This window comes from Daphnia pulex, chromosome 12 (genome assembly GCF_021134715.1).
Source record: "Daphnia pulex isolate KAP4 chromosome 12, ASM2113471v1".
NCBI classification, from domain to species: domain Eukaryota; kingdom Metazoa; phylum Arthropoda; class Branchiopoda; order Diplostraca; family Daphniidae; genus Daphnia; species Daphnia pulex.
In genome coordinates this window covers 7,567,971-7,583,923 of record NC_060028.1, presented here as the reverse complement: position 1 = coordinate 7,583,923, position 15,953 = coordinate 7,567,971, and the positions used below count along the sequence as shown (strand labels likewise).

The 15,953-nt window shown below is 39.7% G+C and overlaps 4 protein-coding genes across 8 annotated transcripts; 3 read left to right on the top strand and 1 right to left on the bottom strand.

Moving 5' to 3' along the window:
- Positions 1-1,037: 1,037 nt before the first annotated feature.
- Positions 1,038-2,961, top strand: LOC124208565 (E3 ubiquitin-protein ligase Mdm2-like). 3 transcript variants are annotated; one of them, XR_006880507.1, is made up of 6 exons: positions 1,038-1,245; positions 1,399-1,512; positions 1,575-1,735; positions 1,812-2,000; positions 2,064-2,753; positions 2,821-2,961. XR_006880507.1 is itself a non-coding variant. In XM_046606388.1 (5 exons), exons 1-5 carry the CDS (start codon positions 1,236-1,238, stop codon positions 2,505-2,507), a joined length of 918 nt encoding a protein of 305 aa, XP_046462344.1. In that variant the 5' UTR covers positions 1,038-1,235; the 3' UTR covers positions 2,508-2,767. The 3 variants fall into 3 exon arrangements, 1 of the variants encoding a protein (XP_046462344.1); XR_006880508.1 differs by having other exon boundaries at positions 2,809-2,961; XM_046606388.1 differs by lacking the exon at positions 2,821-2,961 and having other exon boundaries at positions 2,064-2,767.
- LOC124208564 lies at positions 2,562-5,047 on the bottom strand. The gene is made up of 5 exons (XM_046606387.1): positions 4,923-5,047; positions 3,693-4,605; positions 2,965-3,624; positions 2,788-2,908; positions 2,562-2,718 (listed from the first exon to the last, which is right to left on the bottom strand). Exons 2-5 carry the CDS (start codon positions 4,586-4,588, stop codon positions 2,593-2,595), a joined length of 1,803 nt encoding a protein of 600 aa, XP_046462343.1. The 5' UTR covers positions 4,589-4,605; positions 4,923-5,047; the 3' UTR covers positions 2,562-2,592.
- A 2,423-nt stretch (positions 5,048-7,470) lies between these two features.
- Positions 7,471-12,315, top strand: LOC124210096 (bumetanide-sensitive sodium-(potassium)-chloride cotransporter-like). Of its 2 annotated transcripts, none has more exons than XM_046608410.1 (21): positions 7,471-7,631; positions 7,717-7,815; positions 7,907-8,107; positions 8,213-8,360; positions 8,439-8,534; positions 8,605-8,861; positions 8,932-9,046; positions 9,107-9,246; positions 9,336-9,388; positions 9,457-9,598; positions 9,691-9,928; positions 10,012-10,133; positions 10,195-10,330; positions 10,402-10,613; positions 10,683-10,924; positions 10,993-11,262; positions 11,327-11,436; positions 11,500-11,614; positions 11,686-11,828; positions 11,895-11,991; positions 12,060-12,315. In XM_046608410.1, exons 1-21 carry the CDS (start codon positions 7,599-7,601, stop codon positions 12,193-12,195), a joined length of 3,105 nt encoding a protein of 1,034 aa, XP_046464366.1. In that variant the 5' UTR covers positions 7,471-7,598; the 3' UTR covers positions 12,196-12,315. The 2 variants fall into 2 exon arrangements, with proteins under 2 accessions (XP_046464366.1, XP_046464365.1); XM_046608409.1 differs by having other exon boundaries at positions 7,892-8,107.
- Positions 12,316-12,835: 520 nt separating this feature from the next.
- LOC124210097 (E3 ubiquitin-protein ligase RNF8-like) lies at positions 12,836-14,985 on the top strand. 2 transcript variants are annotated; one of them, XM_046608412.1, is made up of 6 exons: positions 12,836-13,285; positions 13,358-13,588; positions 13,658-13,759; positions 13,826-14,183; positions 14,261-14,488; positions 14,548-14,985. In XM_046608412.1, exons 1-6 carry the CDS (start codon positions 13,100-13,102, stop codon positions 14,667-14,669), a joined length of 1,227 nt encoding a protein of 408 aa, XP_046464368.1. In that variant the 5' UTR covers positions 12,836-13,099; the 3' UTR covers positions 14,670-14,985. The 2 variants fall into 2 exon arrangements, with proteins under 2 accessions (XP_046464368.1, XP_046464367.1); XM_046608411.1 differs by having other exon boundaries at positions 13,108-13,285; positions 13,340-13,588.
- Positions 14,986-15,953: the final 968 nt, after the last annotated feature.

Sequence of the window (15,953 nt, the reverse complement as noted above, 5' to 3'; positions counted from 1 at the left end):
GTTGGAGTTGAACGTTCTGTTCCTTTTCGGTGTCAAGTTCCATCCGGAGATGTTTCGATTCCGACTGGGCGGATTGCGATTGCTGGGATAATTCTTGATTCTCCTTGATAAGACGGTCGATGAGCTCAGTCATGGATGCTAGACCGAATTTGGCTTCTGTCACCATCGTCTTTATTGTCCACCTCACTTCTTCAGGTATAGGATTCGTCGTGTCAAGCAATTCTTGAAATATCTGCAGGTTCTGGCACAGGGCAGGGATGTGGCCGTACTCTTGCTGGACGTCAGCGGTGTTCATTGGTTTGAATTCAGGTTCTGGAGAGTTGATCTCAAATTGGTACATTTTTTGAGTTTGATTTTAGACTCTATTAGTGAATTCACCGTTGAGAAATGTTGTATGTCTACTTCTGAATTGAGTGGTCCTTATATGCACTTCAGTATGAGACTTTTGATTAGCAAGTACCTGGAGGAGGTCATTTTCATTAATATTTTATTTTAGTATAGACTCAAGTTAAAATGTTTTTGGATTTTTTTAAATGTCATTAATTTACCCTCATTGTTCAATCATTTTAATGGAGAAATATTTGTTAATTATTTTCATAATCATAAAAATGAAAATCGAGTATATGGACTATGGAGAGAGAGAGAGAATTCTGCCATAGTGACGGACTGGTCTCTTTGTGCATTAAGCTCATACTAGCTTTTTACCACGAATTGAATTTAACCATTTTGTATTTTATTATCGCCTGACTATATATGTAAAATTGATAAGACCACAAAAAGACGTCATTGATACTGTGTCTCATATAAGACCAGTAAGTATGAATAAAGTATAAACACGATATCTGAATCTCCTATTTAGTGTCACCTTTTTAGTGACCTAAATTTCCCGCTGCGATTAATTCTCGAAATAACTATATTCCAATCCATTCAAATTCAGCGGTTCTTGTAGTGTACATTGTACAAGCCCTAAGGCCTAAACCTTGAAAGTAGCATCGCCGGAGTGTACCCGCACTATGTTATTTTTGAAAAAATTCACAAAACGGCAACGTTGTTGGGTGAAAAGAACTTGTCTGGACTTGTCTGGAATCGCCTGAGCGAAATCGGCATCTCGAAAAGACTCAAACAACCCACGAAGGCTACACTACAACAAAGTTTTATCGACTACTGAGGCACTAGAAGACGCTTGTGTTACTTTACTTTCAAAAGTGAATTACTGAATTTAGCAGACATCTACCATGGCTGGAGGTAGGATCCTTACATCAATCCTTATTATTACCTATTCTCTCAAATTGTGCCTCATCAATTCATTTCACAATAAAATGAATGCTGAATGTTTTGTTCTATTCACATTTTATCCTGTGATTGTTTGAATGTTCTAATTAATTGTTCTGTTTGCAGTTTCTGTCTGTGATCGAGCTTTCAAAAGGCCTAGGTTAGATGAAAGTGATTTCTTTGAAAGCAGTAGCTGTGCCAGTGATGAGTCTTGTCACACTTGGCAGGGCTATGAAACAGGTAAATTTTTCTCCATTAAATTCTAGCTGGAGATGGCAATTCAGTATTTAGCTTGTTATCAGCTTGGGTCCAGGACTCGGGAGACAATTGGTCTCCATCATCTAGTGAGCCGGAGTCTGACGGTGATGCTACTGATGTCATTTATGAAGTTGAATATGAAATTGCAACCGACTCCTCCAGTGATGACCTAGATGATGAAGAATCCGGTTCTTCTGATATTGATGTAAGTAATTCACCTTTGGTGTTTTTCATTTATTTTTACCCGTGTTTATTCTAACAAATTAAATCTGTTCGTGTAGGCTGCTCTTATTCCAATAATTGCTGCTCAACTAGAGGAAGAATGTTTAACTGACATTGAAAGTTCTGATGATGATGGAATAATTAGAAACAGTCCAATTCCAGTACCTTCCCTGGAAGACAGATGGAAATGCCTTCGATGTGGCGTTCATAATGTTCCACCCATGCGATATTGCCACAAATGCTACGAGGTTGGTCTTTTTGGTTCCTAAATTTAAACTTAAGCATCGATACAAATGAACTCCTTACAACAGATCAGAAAAGGTTGGTTAGATCCCAGGCCGAAGCGACGAAGAGCTAAAAGACCTCGTGGTGAGAGCGGCAGCCTGGACCAAAATCCTTCCGGTTCCTCAGTATCTTCGGTTGCCTCGTCAGTGCGAGTACGAGAAGAATCTTTGATTTCCTCTCAAACTAGTGTAGATAGTGGTGTCATGTCACAAAGTTCTTCTTATGAAGAAGAGCAACATCTGCTTCCCGGAGCCAGCCACATTGATGATCGGAAGCCGCCGTGCAGCTGCTCCGACTTGTGCGGACTCTGCGGCTTGCGACCTGTCGACGGAGCATTCATGCACGGTAACACTGGCCATCAACTCTACTGTTACTCTTGTAGCAAACGTGTCTGGCGTCAGAGGAAAAAATGTCCCATGTGCCGACGGACTATTGGTAAAGTAGTAAAAATGTTTCGAGTATCCAGCTGACAACAATGATAGCTATCGTCGAACTAGTACATAGAATAATTCTTTGAACGGTTGTAAATGTTGAGATGGTAACATTCATTTGGAATCATCTGGGGTTATACATATTATTTTCCAAACATTTTCTAATCATTGTCACTTGTTGGTCGGTGTAACTGTCCTCTTGCTTAGCTTCAGTTTCTTGCTGCTTCCGATTCGTCTGTTGAACATCCAACTAATTTCAAGGGGAGCGGGAAATCAATACATGAGGTTTGAGTAATTTTTCCAACAAGTAAATCATTACCTGAATAACTCGATAGCCTAGTTGTCTTGACAGACGAATCTTGAGAGCCATTAAACGTTCCGGTTGATTGCTGTGACGCATACACACATACGAATCTAGTAATTCCACTGCCACCTTTTCCCTATGTAAGGCGGATTTAAAGACGAACGAAAACTGAATATACAATCAATTATCTACCTTTTGTAATTGAACGTTAGGCCGGCATAATTCAAGTGAGGAACTGTAGTACAGCAACGGATGTTTTCCCAGCCAAGTTCTTCTCTGGAGCGGTCGATGACATTGGCCAAACTAGCAAGTCGGGGACGCTTGATCATCTCCTTTTCTGCTCTGTATGCAGGTAAGTTCAAAGAAATCTCAGGTAAAAATTTGTCGATCACCGACAGATGGGGAACCTCAATCCGTGCAGCTTCCATGAAGAGAGCCAAGCGCGATTGACGTATGGTCTTCTTCTGGCTTATCACGATGTCGATGAAATTTCTATCAATAACCCTCTCGATCAGTGACACAGGGTAAACTTTCCAACAGGCCAACGAGAGGAAAAAGTCAGCGAGGAGATGCCAATCTTTATCTAGCTGAAAACTGCCTGAAGTCCAACCAGTGTTAACCTGGTCGATCATTTCTGCTACGATTCTGTCTTTAGATATCACGTCTGTCGGAATTAAGCAGCTTGCAGTCCACAAGAAGCGAGTCAAATCTTTGACGCGTGTTCCTTCGGAAGGATGGATGAACCTTTGGGGAGTCTCTATTGGTTTCTTAGCGTTAACTTCTATAAGGTGTGTGATGTTTTCAATCAGTTTTTCATTGATGAGACAGCGATTATCAGCTAAAAGTGCCAAGCTAAGAAAGTAACATTTTTGAATATTTTTACGGTTAAAGTAGTTTAAAATCTACAAGAATTATCTTACGCGTGGGTTGCTTGAGCCAAGTTCAAATTCCGGGCAGGTGGAGATGATAACGATGCTATCAATGATTCGAATAGCTTTGTCGATCCGAAGCCGGCCTTACGAAACACTTTGAGCATGCAGAGCGCCTCTTGAGTGACGTGACCTGGACGCGATTCGATTTCTGTCTGTAGGAGTAAGTCGATAACGCGCAGCATTGGCTTGGATGAGACTATGACGCTATTTGTAAACCAGGCGTTACAAAGAATACTCGTCTCGACCGAGTTGAGGCACTGAAATAAGGCAGGGTCTGTTTTAAAACGTTCGTAAATGCACCGCAAACAAGCGTTTGAATGCTGTGATTTCTCCAGCGAGACCAAAAAAGACCACATGACTAGTTCTTGGGGTGTGGAACACTTCTCAATCCAATCTTTTGCTAAAGATAACAATTGCTGGTAGAAGGACCCCCTCTTAAAATTTTCACCAACAATTCGATATTGTGTGTGCGCCAAAGCGAGGGCCTCAAATCCAGAGCACTGATGAAGATCCTTTTCTTGTGATTTCCAATAGTTCAACTTGCCATCAGGGGGTAGTTTGGTAAAAAATTTTGAAGAATGTTTTAACACTGGCAGGTCTTTAGTGAGTTCAGCCACATAAAAATTTTTGTTTTCTTCAGTTGGTTGATATCCAGCAGGGAGATGGGACATTTCATTGGATGGAGCACCACACAAATTTTTATACTTTTCACTTTTTTGAAAAAAATCTAAAACTTTATGTTTAAATGTGTGGACACTTTCAAATTCTCTGCCAGTGTCATAGTAGGACAATGAATATTTGTGATGGGAATTAATGGGTAGCCTTTTAGCAACTAAATTTTGTTGACTAAAAACAATAAAAGATTGCTTCCAAGCCTTCAGCATTCTTGAAAAAGGCCAAACTGTGGAATAGAAAATGAAAGAGATTATTTTTGTCCATGTATGCACAATATGTTTAAATATTCTAAATTAAGTTACTCTCCCATAAATTGAGCAAACTATTATATTACGACAACTTACAATTTTTATCCTTAAGAAAGTCAATTTCTTTTCCTGAGACGTTCAAGTTATAAAACTTAGAACTATAAGAGTTTAAGAAAGATACACAAACACAGAAATATTTTAATAACAAGATTTTTCTTCCATTATGCTTATTTTTCCAACATGATCTTAAACAAAAATGCAGTTTATGTTTATGTATATGTAGAAGAATATTTACCGCTTGATAAAGTTCCTGATATATTTCGATAAAAAACTGACGATTTAACTCATTCACGATTTAAATCTGCATTGAACTTGTTCAACATTTTCCAATTTTCAATGTTGATTTGAAAAGCATTCGTCTGCAGTGCAGACGAACTCCCATGAGAACTGGGAAGCGGTGTTGCCCTTTTACAAAGGTCAGTAAATTACCCGAAAGTTTTCCTGGTTTATGAATTCGAGTGGGATTTTTCATTTTTGATTGATTTTGCACTACTTGACTGACTTTAAGCGAAAATTAAAGAAAATGAAAGAATTGTTACAGGATATCGGTGAAAACGAAAATGAATGAGACTTCGGGTAAAATTGGAATGATGAATAGTATAGTCTCATCGGTTTGTTATCATTATTGTCTTATTACGGTCTTTAGCAAGTTACTGAACGTGATATGCTATGTATATTTATATTTTTAAAGTGATGAAACAACAATATCAGGATCAGAAACAGCGTTTCGGCTTCATGGTTTATATTTTATCCGCAAGATGGCTTACGTAGTAAATCGGCGGGAAACTCGATATTTCTGATTTTTTCAAAGTTAAGTTGTTGCATAAGTTCATGCACCCCAGTAGCCCGACGGTCGGGGTCCACGGTATCCACCTAAACTGTTCCCATGTTCCATTCCTTCTATGTCAATCCTGTGTATATATCTTGTTATGTTCGTCTTTCAATTAATCAATCCATCGCTACAACATAACATTATGAATGTAGTCGTGTCAACTGTTAAACTCACTTCCCGGTCCATTGGGCGTGTCCTGTTGCTATCAATAACGTCTGCAATAAAGATCTTACCCTCAAAACCCCGGTGTTTCGGCTAGTGGTCTCATATGCTCCAAAGTGTCCGAAAGGGCTTCAAGGTGTCGTACGATTAACAAATTTGGATCGCTTACCATTGTAATTGGTAATACAAAGCGGCCGAATCAAGCAGAATTATGGCCCAGTGCGCATCAACTTAGTCCCCGCTTGTTTTGCTCCTAATCGTTTTTATAAAACTATATGGCCTAGTTAAATAGCATGATAGAAATCAATAAATAAAGAGAGGAGTCATTTAGCGTCCGTTAGCTTTTGGTTACGATTCCACGTATTCTACCGTTTTAGTAACCCAATTCCCACCAATAAAAAATCTCACTATAGGGCCTGTGAAAAATAAAAGCGAATTTAGTGGAAGAAAACGCGGAAAAATGCCAAACACGTTTGATATTTTCGTTAATCTGCTATACTCTTTTTGAATTCGGCAACCTAAAAAAAATATATATATATCCAGTTCATACCACTTGTGTTCAAGATTGTTTCATTTCTTTTGGGATCAGCTGTTGATTTCGGTTAACCCGGTCAGCGTATACCTTCAGAACTATGGTCGACAATTGAAAGGACAAACGACATAGAAAGCGATAGAAAGAGAAAGTCAATCAGCACAAACTATTGCGCCACTATATTTCTATACCTGTGTACCGTTTTCACTTTTTCGAATCAATAATCTACCAGTCAAAGATTAGGCACTTATTTTTCATTCTCATTTTTTTTTTCATTCTCATTTTCTGGATTCTGAATAAATTCATTGAAAAACGCCATATGTAGTACTTAACTTTTGGGGGGATTTTGCGATGCATTTGCAATCAGACGGAGAAACAATATCCACATCAACATTGCTGTCGGTTTTCTTAATCATTTAGTCACGACTCGGTCTGCATACACGATACCCTGGAATGGCGGATAAAACGGGATTTTTAAAGAAATTTCGAAGTCCTTTCCCGGGTTTTTTTGTGGGAATGACGATTAAAGTACATAAATTGGTACTCTTCCTGCACGCTCCGATGAATGATGGATTTTTGAAAATGCTATTGTGACGCATTTCGTTTATAAGTATTACTTACACGCTTTAATCTGTTTGATGAAAACTTAGAGTATATACCCTTCTGCTCACCAATCAATCTGCATAACTTCCCGTGTGGTTAAGAGCAGATTAAACTAATTCCTCGCGGATGTCAGTATCATCACGTTCCAGCCGCAAGAACACATATAAGCTTGAGAAGAAAGTTCTGCTGTGATCATATGCGTCTTACGCTCCCAATATCAACAGCGGTACGGAAGTGATGACAGAACAACAGCGCAAATTTGGTAACCGCATGAGGCGAATCAATCTCAAAGAAAAAGTAAAATAAAGCAGTTAAGTTTTCCTATATTATACAGCCATTTGAAAATTAAATTTCCTGCGTTATAAAACTAAAGAAATAATACATTAATCGAAATCAGCTCTAGATATAAAGAAACATATACACGTTGCAAGATTCCCCAGACGTGTTAAGCCTAAAATTCAAAAAGCATAAAGGCACCGTGGCGCATAATAAATAATCCTGGTGTACCTACTAACATTTTATCGGCGACGCTTTCTGAAAACAAAAAAAAAATGGCTCTCAAATCAGAAATTCTATACATTAAAAGAATATCTATAGCAAAGAAGAAGCAAAACTTTTACCAAGCAGCTTCATATAAAAGGTCCGGCGACCTGGACACTGAAGCGCAGTGTGTCGATCACAATAGCCAGAAACTCGACAGATTTCCAAGTTGAAGCGGCAGTCGTTTGATTAGGTCTACTCGGGGTGCAGCAACTATAGCAACCACCTGAGATCTTACAGAAATGGATAATCACGCCTTCGACGGTCACGAAGGGGTAGCAATTTAAATCAGAAATTCAAATTAGTAGTGAATCAATAACAGTGGCAAATTGATTTTCTAAATTTCCCATGTGTCTGTAGGGTTCGAACAACGTGAGAAGGGCATCCGTACGACCAAATTTAGCAACTATACCGTCCGGAATTGGCATGGATAGTATGGCATTCGAAAATCCTGATGACGTAAGTTTGATTCAACAAATTTAATTTGGAATATAGTTAAAACAAAAACCAAGAATACTTATATTTATCAAAAAAGATCTTGAGACATCAGGCGGTGATTGGAAACGCACGCATGGGTCCAAGTATGGAGTCCAAATTGCGCGGAAGCCTACGCCGACTCGGGGCCGGAGCTAGACGGTTGACACATGAAGCAGTCCCGCGGTTAGCCAATTACAGCAACATGTTCCAAATGGCGACAACGGGAGCAAGACCAACCATGGAGGACCTCCATGAATCCATTGTTGAGGATAAGGTATATTTGAGATTGGGCGATTGGCTATTTGCAAAATCATAATCATAATTGCTGGTTCTTACAATTGTACTTCATCTGAAATTGTAATTGGACAACAATTAACAGCCAACAGAACGTGTAGGAAATAACGAACCGACAGATAATCGTCAAAAATTCGGCTGGATCGAAGGCGTCCTTATCCGCAACATGTTAAACATTTGGGGTGTAATGCTTTTCCTCCGCATCTCTTGGGTGGTAGCTCTTGCTGGCATCTGTAAGTATAGTACACCCACTTATCTTGGAAAATGAAAACGTTCCTTCAATTTTTACTAATATTGCATTTTATTACCAGGGCAAACAATTATCATCATTGGCATTTCGACTTTCGTTACGTTGGTTACTGCCCTGTCTACATCAGCTATCGTTACCAATGGAGAGATCGGAGGAGGTATAACTACATCTGTAAAACGAGAAATCGAACAGAATGTGGATTGACAAATTTTTGTTTGCGTTCTCAGGTGGAACGTATTACGTTATGAGCCGAATTTTAGGTCCAGAATGGGGTGGCTCGATTGGTGTTTTATTTGCACTTGCCAACGCTATCAATGCTTCGCTGAACGTGGTCGGTTTCTGTCAGACTCTGCAGGACACCATGAAAAATTACGGTGGATACACTATTGTTGATGGCGGAGATAATGACACAAGGATTCTTGGCACGATCCTGATGATCCTGGTTTGGGGTCTTTGTGGTCTTGGAGCAAAATACGAAAGTTTGGTATGTATATCGTTGATAAAAGAGTGGAATCTAAAATGAGTGTAATTCAAATGTTAATTCTTCAATTCAGACGCAACAAATGCTGGTGGTGATTTTGGCCGTTGCTCTTGCCAATTTCTTTGTCGGTAGCTTCCTTGGACCTCAGACGGAAATTTCTCAAGCTCGAGGATATATTGGATATTCACGTATGATTTATTTCTCTCTACACACGGCATTTTTTAAATCAATGACGCATTTTCAAATAGTGGATATGATTCGAGAAAATTGGGACTCGGGCTACGTTTTCAATGGCGGCATTATGCAAGATTTCTTTTCTGTTTTTGCTGTCTACTTCCCAGCTGGAATCGGCATTTTAGCTGGAGCCAACATTTCAGGAGATCTGAAAGTAAGTCGTTGCCACGAAAATGATCTTTGATGAAAAGGATTGATTCGAAATCTAAAACACTGATTTTGTTTTTAAAATTTTTAATTTAGGATCCAAGCGCTGCTATCCCTAAAGGAACGATTTGGGCAATCATCGCTACAAGGTAAGACTAATTCACAAAGTTTGGCAATTATACACGTTCGAAATTCAATTTATTTCAAATTATTTCAGCATTTCTTACGCTATCGTGGCTATTGTGTGCGCTGCAACCACTGTACGACAAGCTACTGGCAGTATTGCCGATTTCCGCAACGGCACCTATCTTGATTGCGTGTCGAAAAACTGCACTTACGGGTCCTACAATGACTATCAGGTTCGAAAGATTTAAATTTATCAATCATACTCTTGATTAACTAATTCGTTTAATTTTGAACGTTTCGATTGTGGATTTTTTTTAACGAGTAGCTGATGACGCTGATTTCAGCTTACGGACCCCTTAACTACGCTGGGTGTTTTGCCGCCACGCTAAGCACGGCTTTGGCCAGCTACATTTCGTGTCCAAAGCTACTCCAGGTGATTGGTGATGACAAACTCTATCCTCACTGGATGGTCGGTTGGATGACCAAAGGATACGGCAAATCTAACGAGCCTCACCTTGCTTACCTGTTCACTTTCTTCTTGGCACTGGGTTTCATTTTAATTGGTAAGTTTTAATGATCATCTTATATTTTATTAGCTTAAAGAAAAGAAATGTTATTATTCTCACCTTTTCCGTTCGATTGTCAGCCCAACTGGACATGATTGCCCTTCTGATTTCTGATCTGTTTCTCATCACGTTCGCCTTTTTGAATTACGCCTGTTTTCATGTTGATCTCGTCCAACCCGTTGGATGGCGCCCCACTTTCAAGGTTGATTTTTAGCACCTTTGAATTATTTACGTGATTTAATTATTCTTATTGTCTTTGACAGTATTACAACAAATGGCTGAGTTTATTTTGCGCCTGCCTTTGCATCGCCATTATGTTCATGATCGACTGGAGAGTGTCTCTCATCACATTGGCCTGTGTCTTCCTCTTCTACTTCATTGTGCTCTATCGCAAACCAGGTTGGAATAATCTTATGGACCCTCACAAAATTGCACTATCATTAAAATCTCGATCATTCCTTTTTGTATAGAGGTCAACTGGGGTACCTCGTCTCAGGCAATGAATTTACAAGACGCTTTGACCAGCATCCAACAGCTGGTTCACATCGAGGAGCACGTGAAAAACTATCAGCCACAAATTTTGGCGCTCACTGGTCCGCCCAGGTCCCGTCCGGCTCTCGTCGATTTCGCTTATCTCATCTGCAAGAAGAATTCCATGCTTGTTTGCGGCAATGTCGTTCAAGTAAAAGATCACATACGCCATTTGATTCGTCATCATGCAATTTAAACGTTATTGGTTGGACTTACACAGGAAAAGATATCTACCAAGAGACGTGGAGAGATTTTGCAAAAATCTTACAAACATTTGCGGAGAAACGACATCAAAGGATTTTGTTCGCTCATCGCTAACGTGGACTTGCCAAGTGGCACCTCGGCCATGCTGGAAGTGGTTGGTGTCGGCAAAATCATGCCGAATATTTTGTTCATCGGATTCAAGAACGACTGGCGTGTTTGCGACAAAAACTCACTAAGCCAATACTTTGCAACCATTCAGTCAGTATTTCTATATTTGCCAGCATTCAAAAGCAACTGTACTCATACTGTACCCAATTTTACTACAGCGCTGGATTCAACCTGCACGTTAGTGTTGCCATCCTGCGCGTATCGGAAGGGCTCGATTATTCCACTGTTTTAGGTGACACGGATGAGCCCTTCCATTCGGGAGGAGGAGATGATAGTCGTCCCCCCAGTGTAATGGATACACCACCCGGAACACCCGATGTGGAGAGACACAATACCATCAGCGATTCACCATTCGGCAGCTCGAATATCGTAGACACATCGAAAGACCCAAAGAAAGCCAAGAAATCGAAAAAGAACATGACATTGATGTAAGTTCCTGACAGAGACTCCCACGCAATATACATTGACTTATTAACTCAATATTTCTGATAGGGACGCTGACGGCAATGAACTGCCGAGACACATCTGCAATAACATCACCAGATTCCAGAAGAAGCAGCTGGAAGGAAGCATTGATGTCTGGTGGCTTTACGATGATGGAGGTAAATCTTGACGACTGATTAATTAAGAAATTTGTTTCAAATCTCTTATTCATCTTAATATAGGACTGACTCTACTCTTGCCGTACATTATCAGCACGCGCGCTAATTGGTCAGCGTGTCAGCTGCGTGTCTTTTGCACGGCGAACGCCCAGGAAGAAGTAGAGAAAGAGAGAGAAGGGTTAGTTTCTAATTAATATTGAAATTTTAGAAATGATTAAAATTGATGGGAAATTTTTGATTCCACTGTAGGATGGCTGCCTTATTGAACAAATTCCGCATCAACTACGCTGATTTAGTAGTCATCACCGATTTGAACAAACCGCCAAAAGAATCAACCAAGACCTGGTTTGATGGACTCGTCCGCCCATTCATCCGGCGTGAAGAGCTCACTGGTACACTTGCATTTGTTTGACATTTAAGTACGAAATTTTTGCTTTAATTTGTTTCCTATTCTACAGAAAATGAACGGCTTAACCTGCAAGCCAAAACGGATCGTCATTGTAGACTGAGGGAGTTAGTGGTGGACCACTCTTCCGATTCCAATTTGGTGGTCATGTAAGTATCTTATTTAACCTTATTTTTACATTGATTCACCTCTGAATTTCATGACGCAATATCCATAGGACTTTACCGATGCCGCGAAAGGAAGCCGTCAGCGCCCCAATGTACATGGCTTGGCTGGAGACATTGACTGCCAACATGCCGCCCTTCTTGCTCGTTCGAGGCAACCAAACATCCGTTCTCACTTTCTACGCTTAAACTACGAAACTTGTAGTCCCCTCTCTCAATTTGAAATCACCTTTTCGCTGTTATATTTGTTCTAGGAAAATTGTAAAAGCATTTCGAAATTCAAAAGAAACAAATACTAGTTACCTGAAATGTTATCGACATTTTCTAAGGTTTTCAGCAAAAACCCAAAAACCTTCCCCCGTCTTCATATCGTTTGAGATATCGCAAACTGGGTGACTGACCATGTAAAAATACGTGGAATTGTAAAAGCTTCTTCTACTTCGCCGTCGCGACATTGCGTTACCTGTATATAGTTTAGTCGTTAAATTAATAACTGTGTGACGTAAGAAAATTATTTCAAGAATCTAGACTAACAAAAAAAATGGAATTAATAATTAGCTCTTTATTTGTTTCTTGGATACACTGATTTGCTATCCAAAACTGCCACTTATGTATTACCACAAACATTTGCATGAAATTACATTCAACAAATGTGGGATATGCTGAAGTAAAAAAAAAAAAAAATTTACATTTCATAAATCATGTCTGAATTGTAAACACGGCCAGTGCCAGCTAAGGAAAACACAAAAACACTTACTTTTTTGTTTTTTCTCCAAAATTGTCTATGGCGCGTTTTTTCATGGCTGACAGCCGAACAAGACGTCATTGTGAGTTTGGTTATAGGTTAGGTAAGAAAGCGCGAATTTGACAGGAGTGTGGGAATTTCCCCCCAGCCCCACCTGAGATTAATAAAGTAAAACAATTCACTTTGAAAGCAATTGTAATAGCTCAAGTAGTTTTTAAAATATGGAAAAAAAATTTAAAACGATTGCGTAATTTTCTGTAAAACAAAAATACGTGAAATCAAATGTCAATCGAATAAGCACGGTTGTTTGGACGTAATCGATACTTAATAGAAGAAATCGTATCATGGATGCTTCTAGTTTCTAGCTTCTCTGTTTGCACTCCTCATTCTAAATTTGTATTCATCGCCGACGACTGCTGGCATCACGATCGCATGGCGAGACGGGAACAACTTGATTACTTGCTCGCGAGACTCCGTGTACAAGATAAATATCTGGAAGTTCTTACAGAAACTAGTTCCAATTTGGTGGCTGAAGTAAGTACTCTATACATCTACAGTTGGCAAGTGGTAATGCAATATTGAATGTAGTTTGTATCTGAATTTCAGTCTAACGAATTGGCCATGTCAGAGCAGACCGAGCAGAGCTATCGCAGGCGTGTTATACGTTGTTTGGTAGACGTAATCAAGTGTGGGTTGTGTGAGAAAATCGGAATGTTAGAGTTGTATTTACACTCGAGCTTCCAACGAGCAGTCGAAGTTGAAGTCGAATCACGTCTGCGACAGATGAAAGACCTCGCGGCCGTGAGAGCAAACATCGACGCCGCATCCGACATCCAAGTAAACGTCATCAAATGGTACAACTTTCGACTTATTTGTATTTACAAAAATATTCTTCTCTTGACGTAGGATCGTGTTGCACGTCATCACGATGAAGAAAGTGATTTGGATCGCCTGAAGCGTATGGAAATCGAACTACGTTGTGGAATTTGTTCGGAGCTCATGGTTTCGGTAATACCCTCAGTGTTTTTCCAGTTAATTGATTTTAATTGTTCTTTGTTTTTCTTGATTGGCAAGGCTACAACTTTGAACTGCATGCACACCTATTGCCAGTGTTGCATAACACACTGGAAAACCTTCGAAGAACACCGAGGAACTGTGGCAAGATGTCCTGTCTGCAGGGAATTCACAGTGTCAGAAAAACGGAACTATTTTGCCGATAACTTGATCGGGATAATTGTGGATGGTTACCCGGAAGAAGAGAAGAACAGAAGAAAGGAGTTGGTTGCTAGCCATCAAGAATTATTAACGCAAAATGTTGTAACGCTACCCGAGACGAATTCTGCCAACCCATCATCTGTTAATCTCTTCGGTCTATTTATGACAGAAATTAAGAAGATGCTCGAAGATATTAAGGAATTTCTTGCTGAGACTAGTCAGTGTTGTCACTTATTTATCTTCAACAATGGTTGCATATCTCATTTCTGTGCATTCTTTTCCACCACAATCTAGGTGTTCTTCCAGTGATGCCGCTAATTCCAATTGATCCTGAACCTCCACAGCCCACCCGTCCTGAACAATTGCCATCGAGTTTAGTAGCGACTGTAGTTCCTGCACTAGGCCTACCGAGAGGGTCTAGTACTCCAACATCGACTGGTATACATCCTTTGAACCAGCAAAGAGTTAGCAGACGTGAGCAAAGGGATCGACAGACCAGACCCGCAAACGGCGGCATTCCAGGTCGGTCGTGTCGCATCAGGAAGATTTTATTACATTTTAACATTGATATTTTTTTGCAGGCCCACAACCACAATCCATCCAAAGAGCCGCTAACCGTAGGAACCAGCAGTCGTCAGCTCGTCCAGCATCAGGTCGCAAAGTCCACGGGTCGTTATTGGCGAGACCGCGCTGGCGTTATTGATTTTTGTCAAATATTTTTACATATGGTAACTGGGGCTGGTCGCTGCCTACTCATTATTCTTTTACTTGTGTAATATGTATTTTAATTATCTGATTTGGAGATTTGTTTCCCCGCCCTTCTAATTTGAAAAATGTTTTTGAAGCTGTTCAATCCAGGCTGGTCGCTGCCTATTCACTATTCGTTTACTTGTGTATAATATGTATTTTAATTATTCGAGATTTGTTTCCCCGCCCTTCTAATTTAAAAAAATGTTTTTGAAACTGTTTTATCCAATATGCTATGGTTTTATTTTCTGGAATACAAATATGTAACGAGATTATCGTGATTCTGTAAGATAACGCTTTATTTGATTATCAGGCTAACCAGAGTGGTCTAACGTGTCTGTCTATCTCTTAAATGTGCTAAGTGGAGAGACAGATAACCAAGATAATCAATTGTTTCAAAATTCGGCAGATGTTATTTTTACTTTCTTGTCGATAAATATCGGATTCGATCGAATACCGGAAATCCCCGCGGAAGTCCCAATCGAAAAAATTTACTTACATATCTAATAAACAGCACGTCTGTGAAAATTTCTAATCTAAAAAATATTTAAACTCCCAATAGTTGAAATGAACAAGTCTTTGAAGGCTGCTTTTTGCGATAGTCCGCTATTGTCGCGATTGAATAACTATCTAAACAAAAATGTAGGATCATTTTTGAACTACTGCTAACCGTACGAACCAGTCCTCAGCTCGTTCAGCATCAGGTCGCACAGTCCAAGGGTCGTTGGCGAGACCTGTCTGGCGTTAATAATTTTTATTAAATATTTTACATCGGGTTAATCTCGTTTACTTGTGTAATATCATGTATTTTTAATTAGGATGAGATTTGTTTCCCCGCCCTTCTAATTTTTAAAATGTATGTTTTTGGAAGCTGTTTCATCAAATGCTATATATGGTTTTATTTTCTGAAATACAATGTTACGGGAAGTATCGTGATACCGTAAATAATGTTTTATTAAAAATTGAGATAAAAGAAATCGTAAGCAAGAAACGTAGAAGACTTATTTGAAAAGGAACTGGAATAAGTGAAACTTGGCGTCGTTTTCCGTTTACATTTCCCCAGCTGATTTGTCCTGAAAGAAGCGTGCCAAATGTGGAGCTGGCCTGCTGGCCCAGAAGTGATGGATTCAAGATTTCAAGATTATTTATTCTAAATATTTTCCGTACATGGACCGGACTTGACAACTTAGCAACAACAACGCTGGGCAGCAAGCGTCTTAACGCACATTCCACTCGTTTG

Coding starts and splice junctions, on each gene's coding strand:
- LOC124208564 (XM_046606387.1), bottom strand. CDS start 4,588: ATGCTGAAGGCTTGGAAGCAATCTTTTATTGTTTTTAGTCAACAAAAT. Junction 2,909..2,964: donor CTAACGTTCAATTACAAAAG/GTAGATAATTGA, acceptor CGCCTTACATAG/GGAAAAGGTGGCAGTGGAAT. Junction 2,719..2,787: donor TAGGCTATCGAGTTATTCAG/GTAATGATTTAC, acceptor CCTTGAAATTAG/TTGGATGTTCAACAGACGAA.
- LOC124210096 (XM_046608409.1), top strand. CDS start 7,599: ATGGATAATCACGCCTTCGACGGTCACGAAGGG. Junction 8,108..8,212: donor AATCCATTGTTGAGGATAAG/GTATATTTGAGA, acceptor AACAATTAACAG/CCAACAGAACGTGTAGGAAA. Junction 11,615..11,685: donor GTAGAGAAAGAGAGAGAAGG/GTTAGTTTCTAA, acceptor ATTCCACTGTAG/GATGGCTGCCTTATTGAACA.
- LOC124210097 (XM_046608412.1), top strand. CDS start 13,100: ATGCTTCTAGTTTCTAGCTTCTCTGTTTGCACTCCTCATTCTAAATTT. Junction 13,286..13,357: donor GTTCCAATTTGGTGGCTGAA/GTAAGTACTCTA, acceptor TCTGAATTTCAG/TCTAACGAATTGGCCATGTC. Junction 14,184..14,260: donor GGAATTTCTTGCTGAGACTA/GTCAGTGTTGTC, acceptor ACCACAATCTAG/GTGTTCTTCCAGTGATGCCG.
- LOC124208565 (XM_046606388.1), top strand. Junction 1,513..1,574: donor TTGGCAGGGCTATGAAACAG/GTAAATTTTTCT, acceptor GCTTGTTATCAG/CTTGGGTCCAGGACTCGGGA. Junction 2,001..2,063: donor ATTGCCACAAATGCTACGAG/GTTGGTCTTTTT, acceptor TCCTTACAACAG/ATCAGAAAAGGTTGGTTAGA.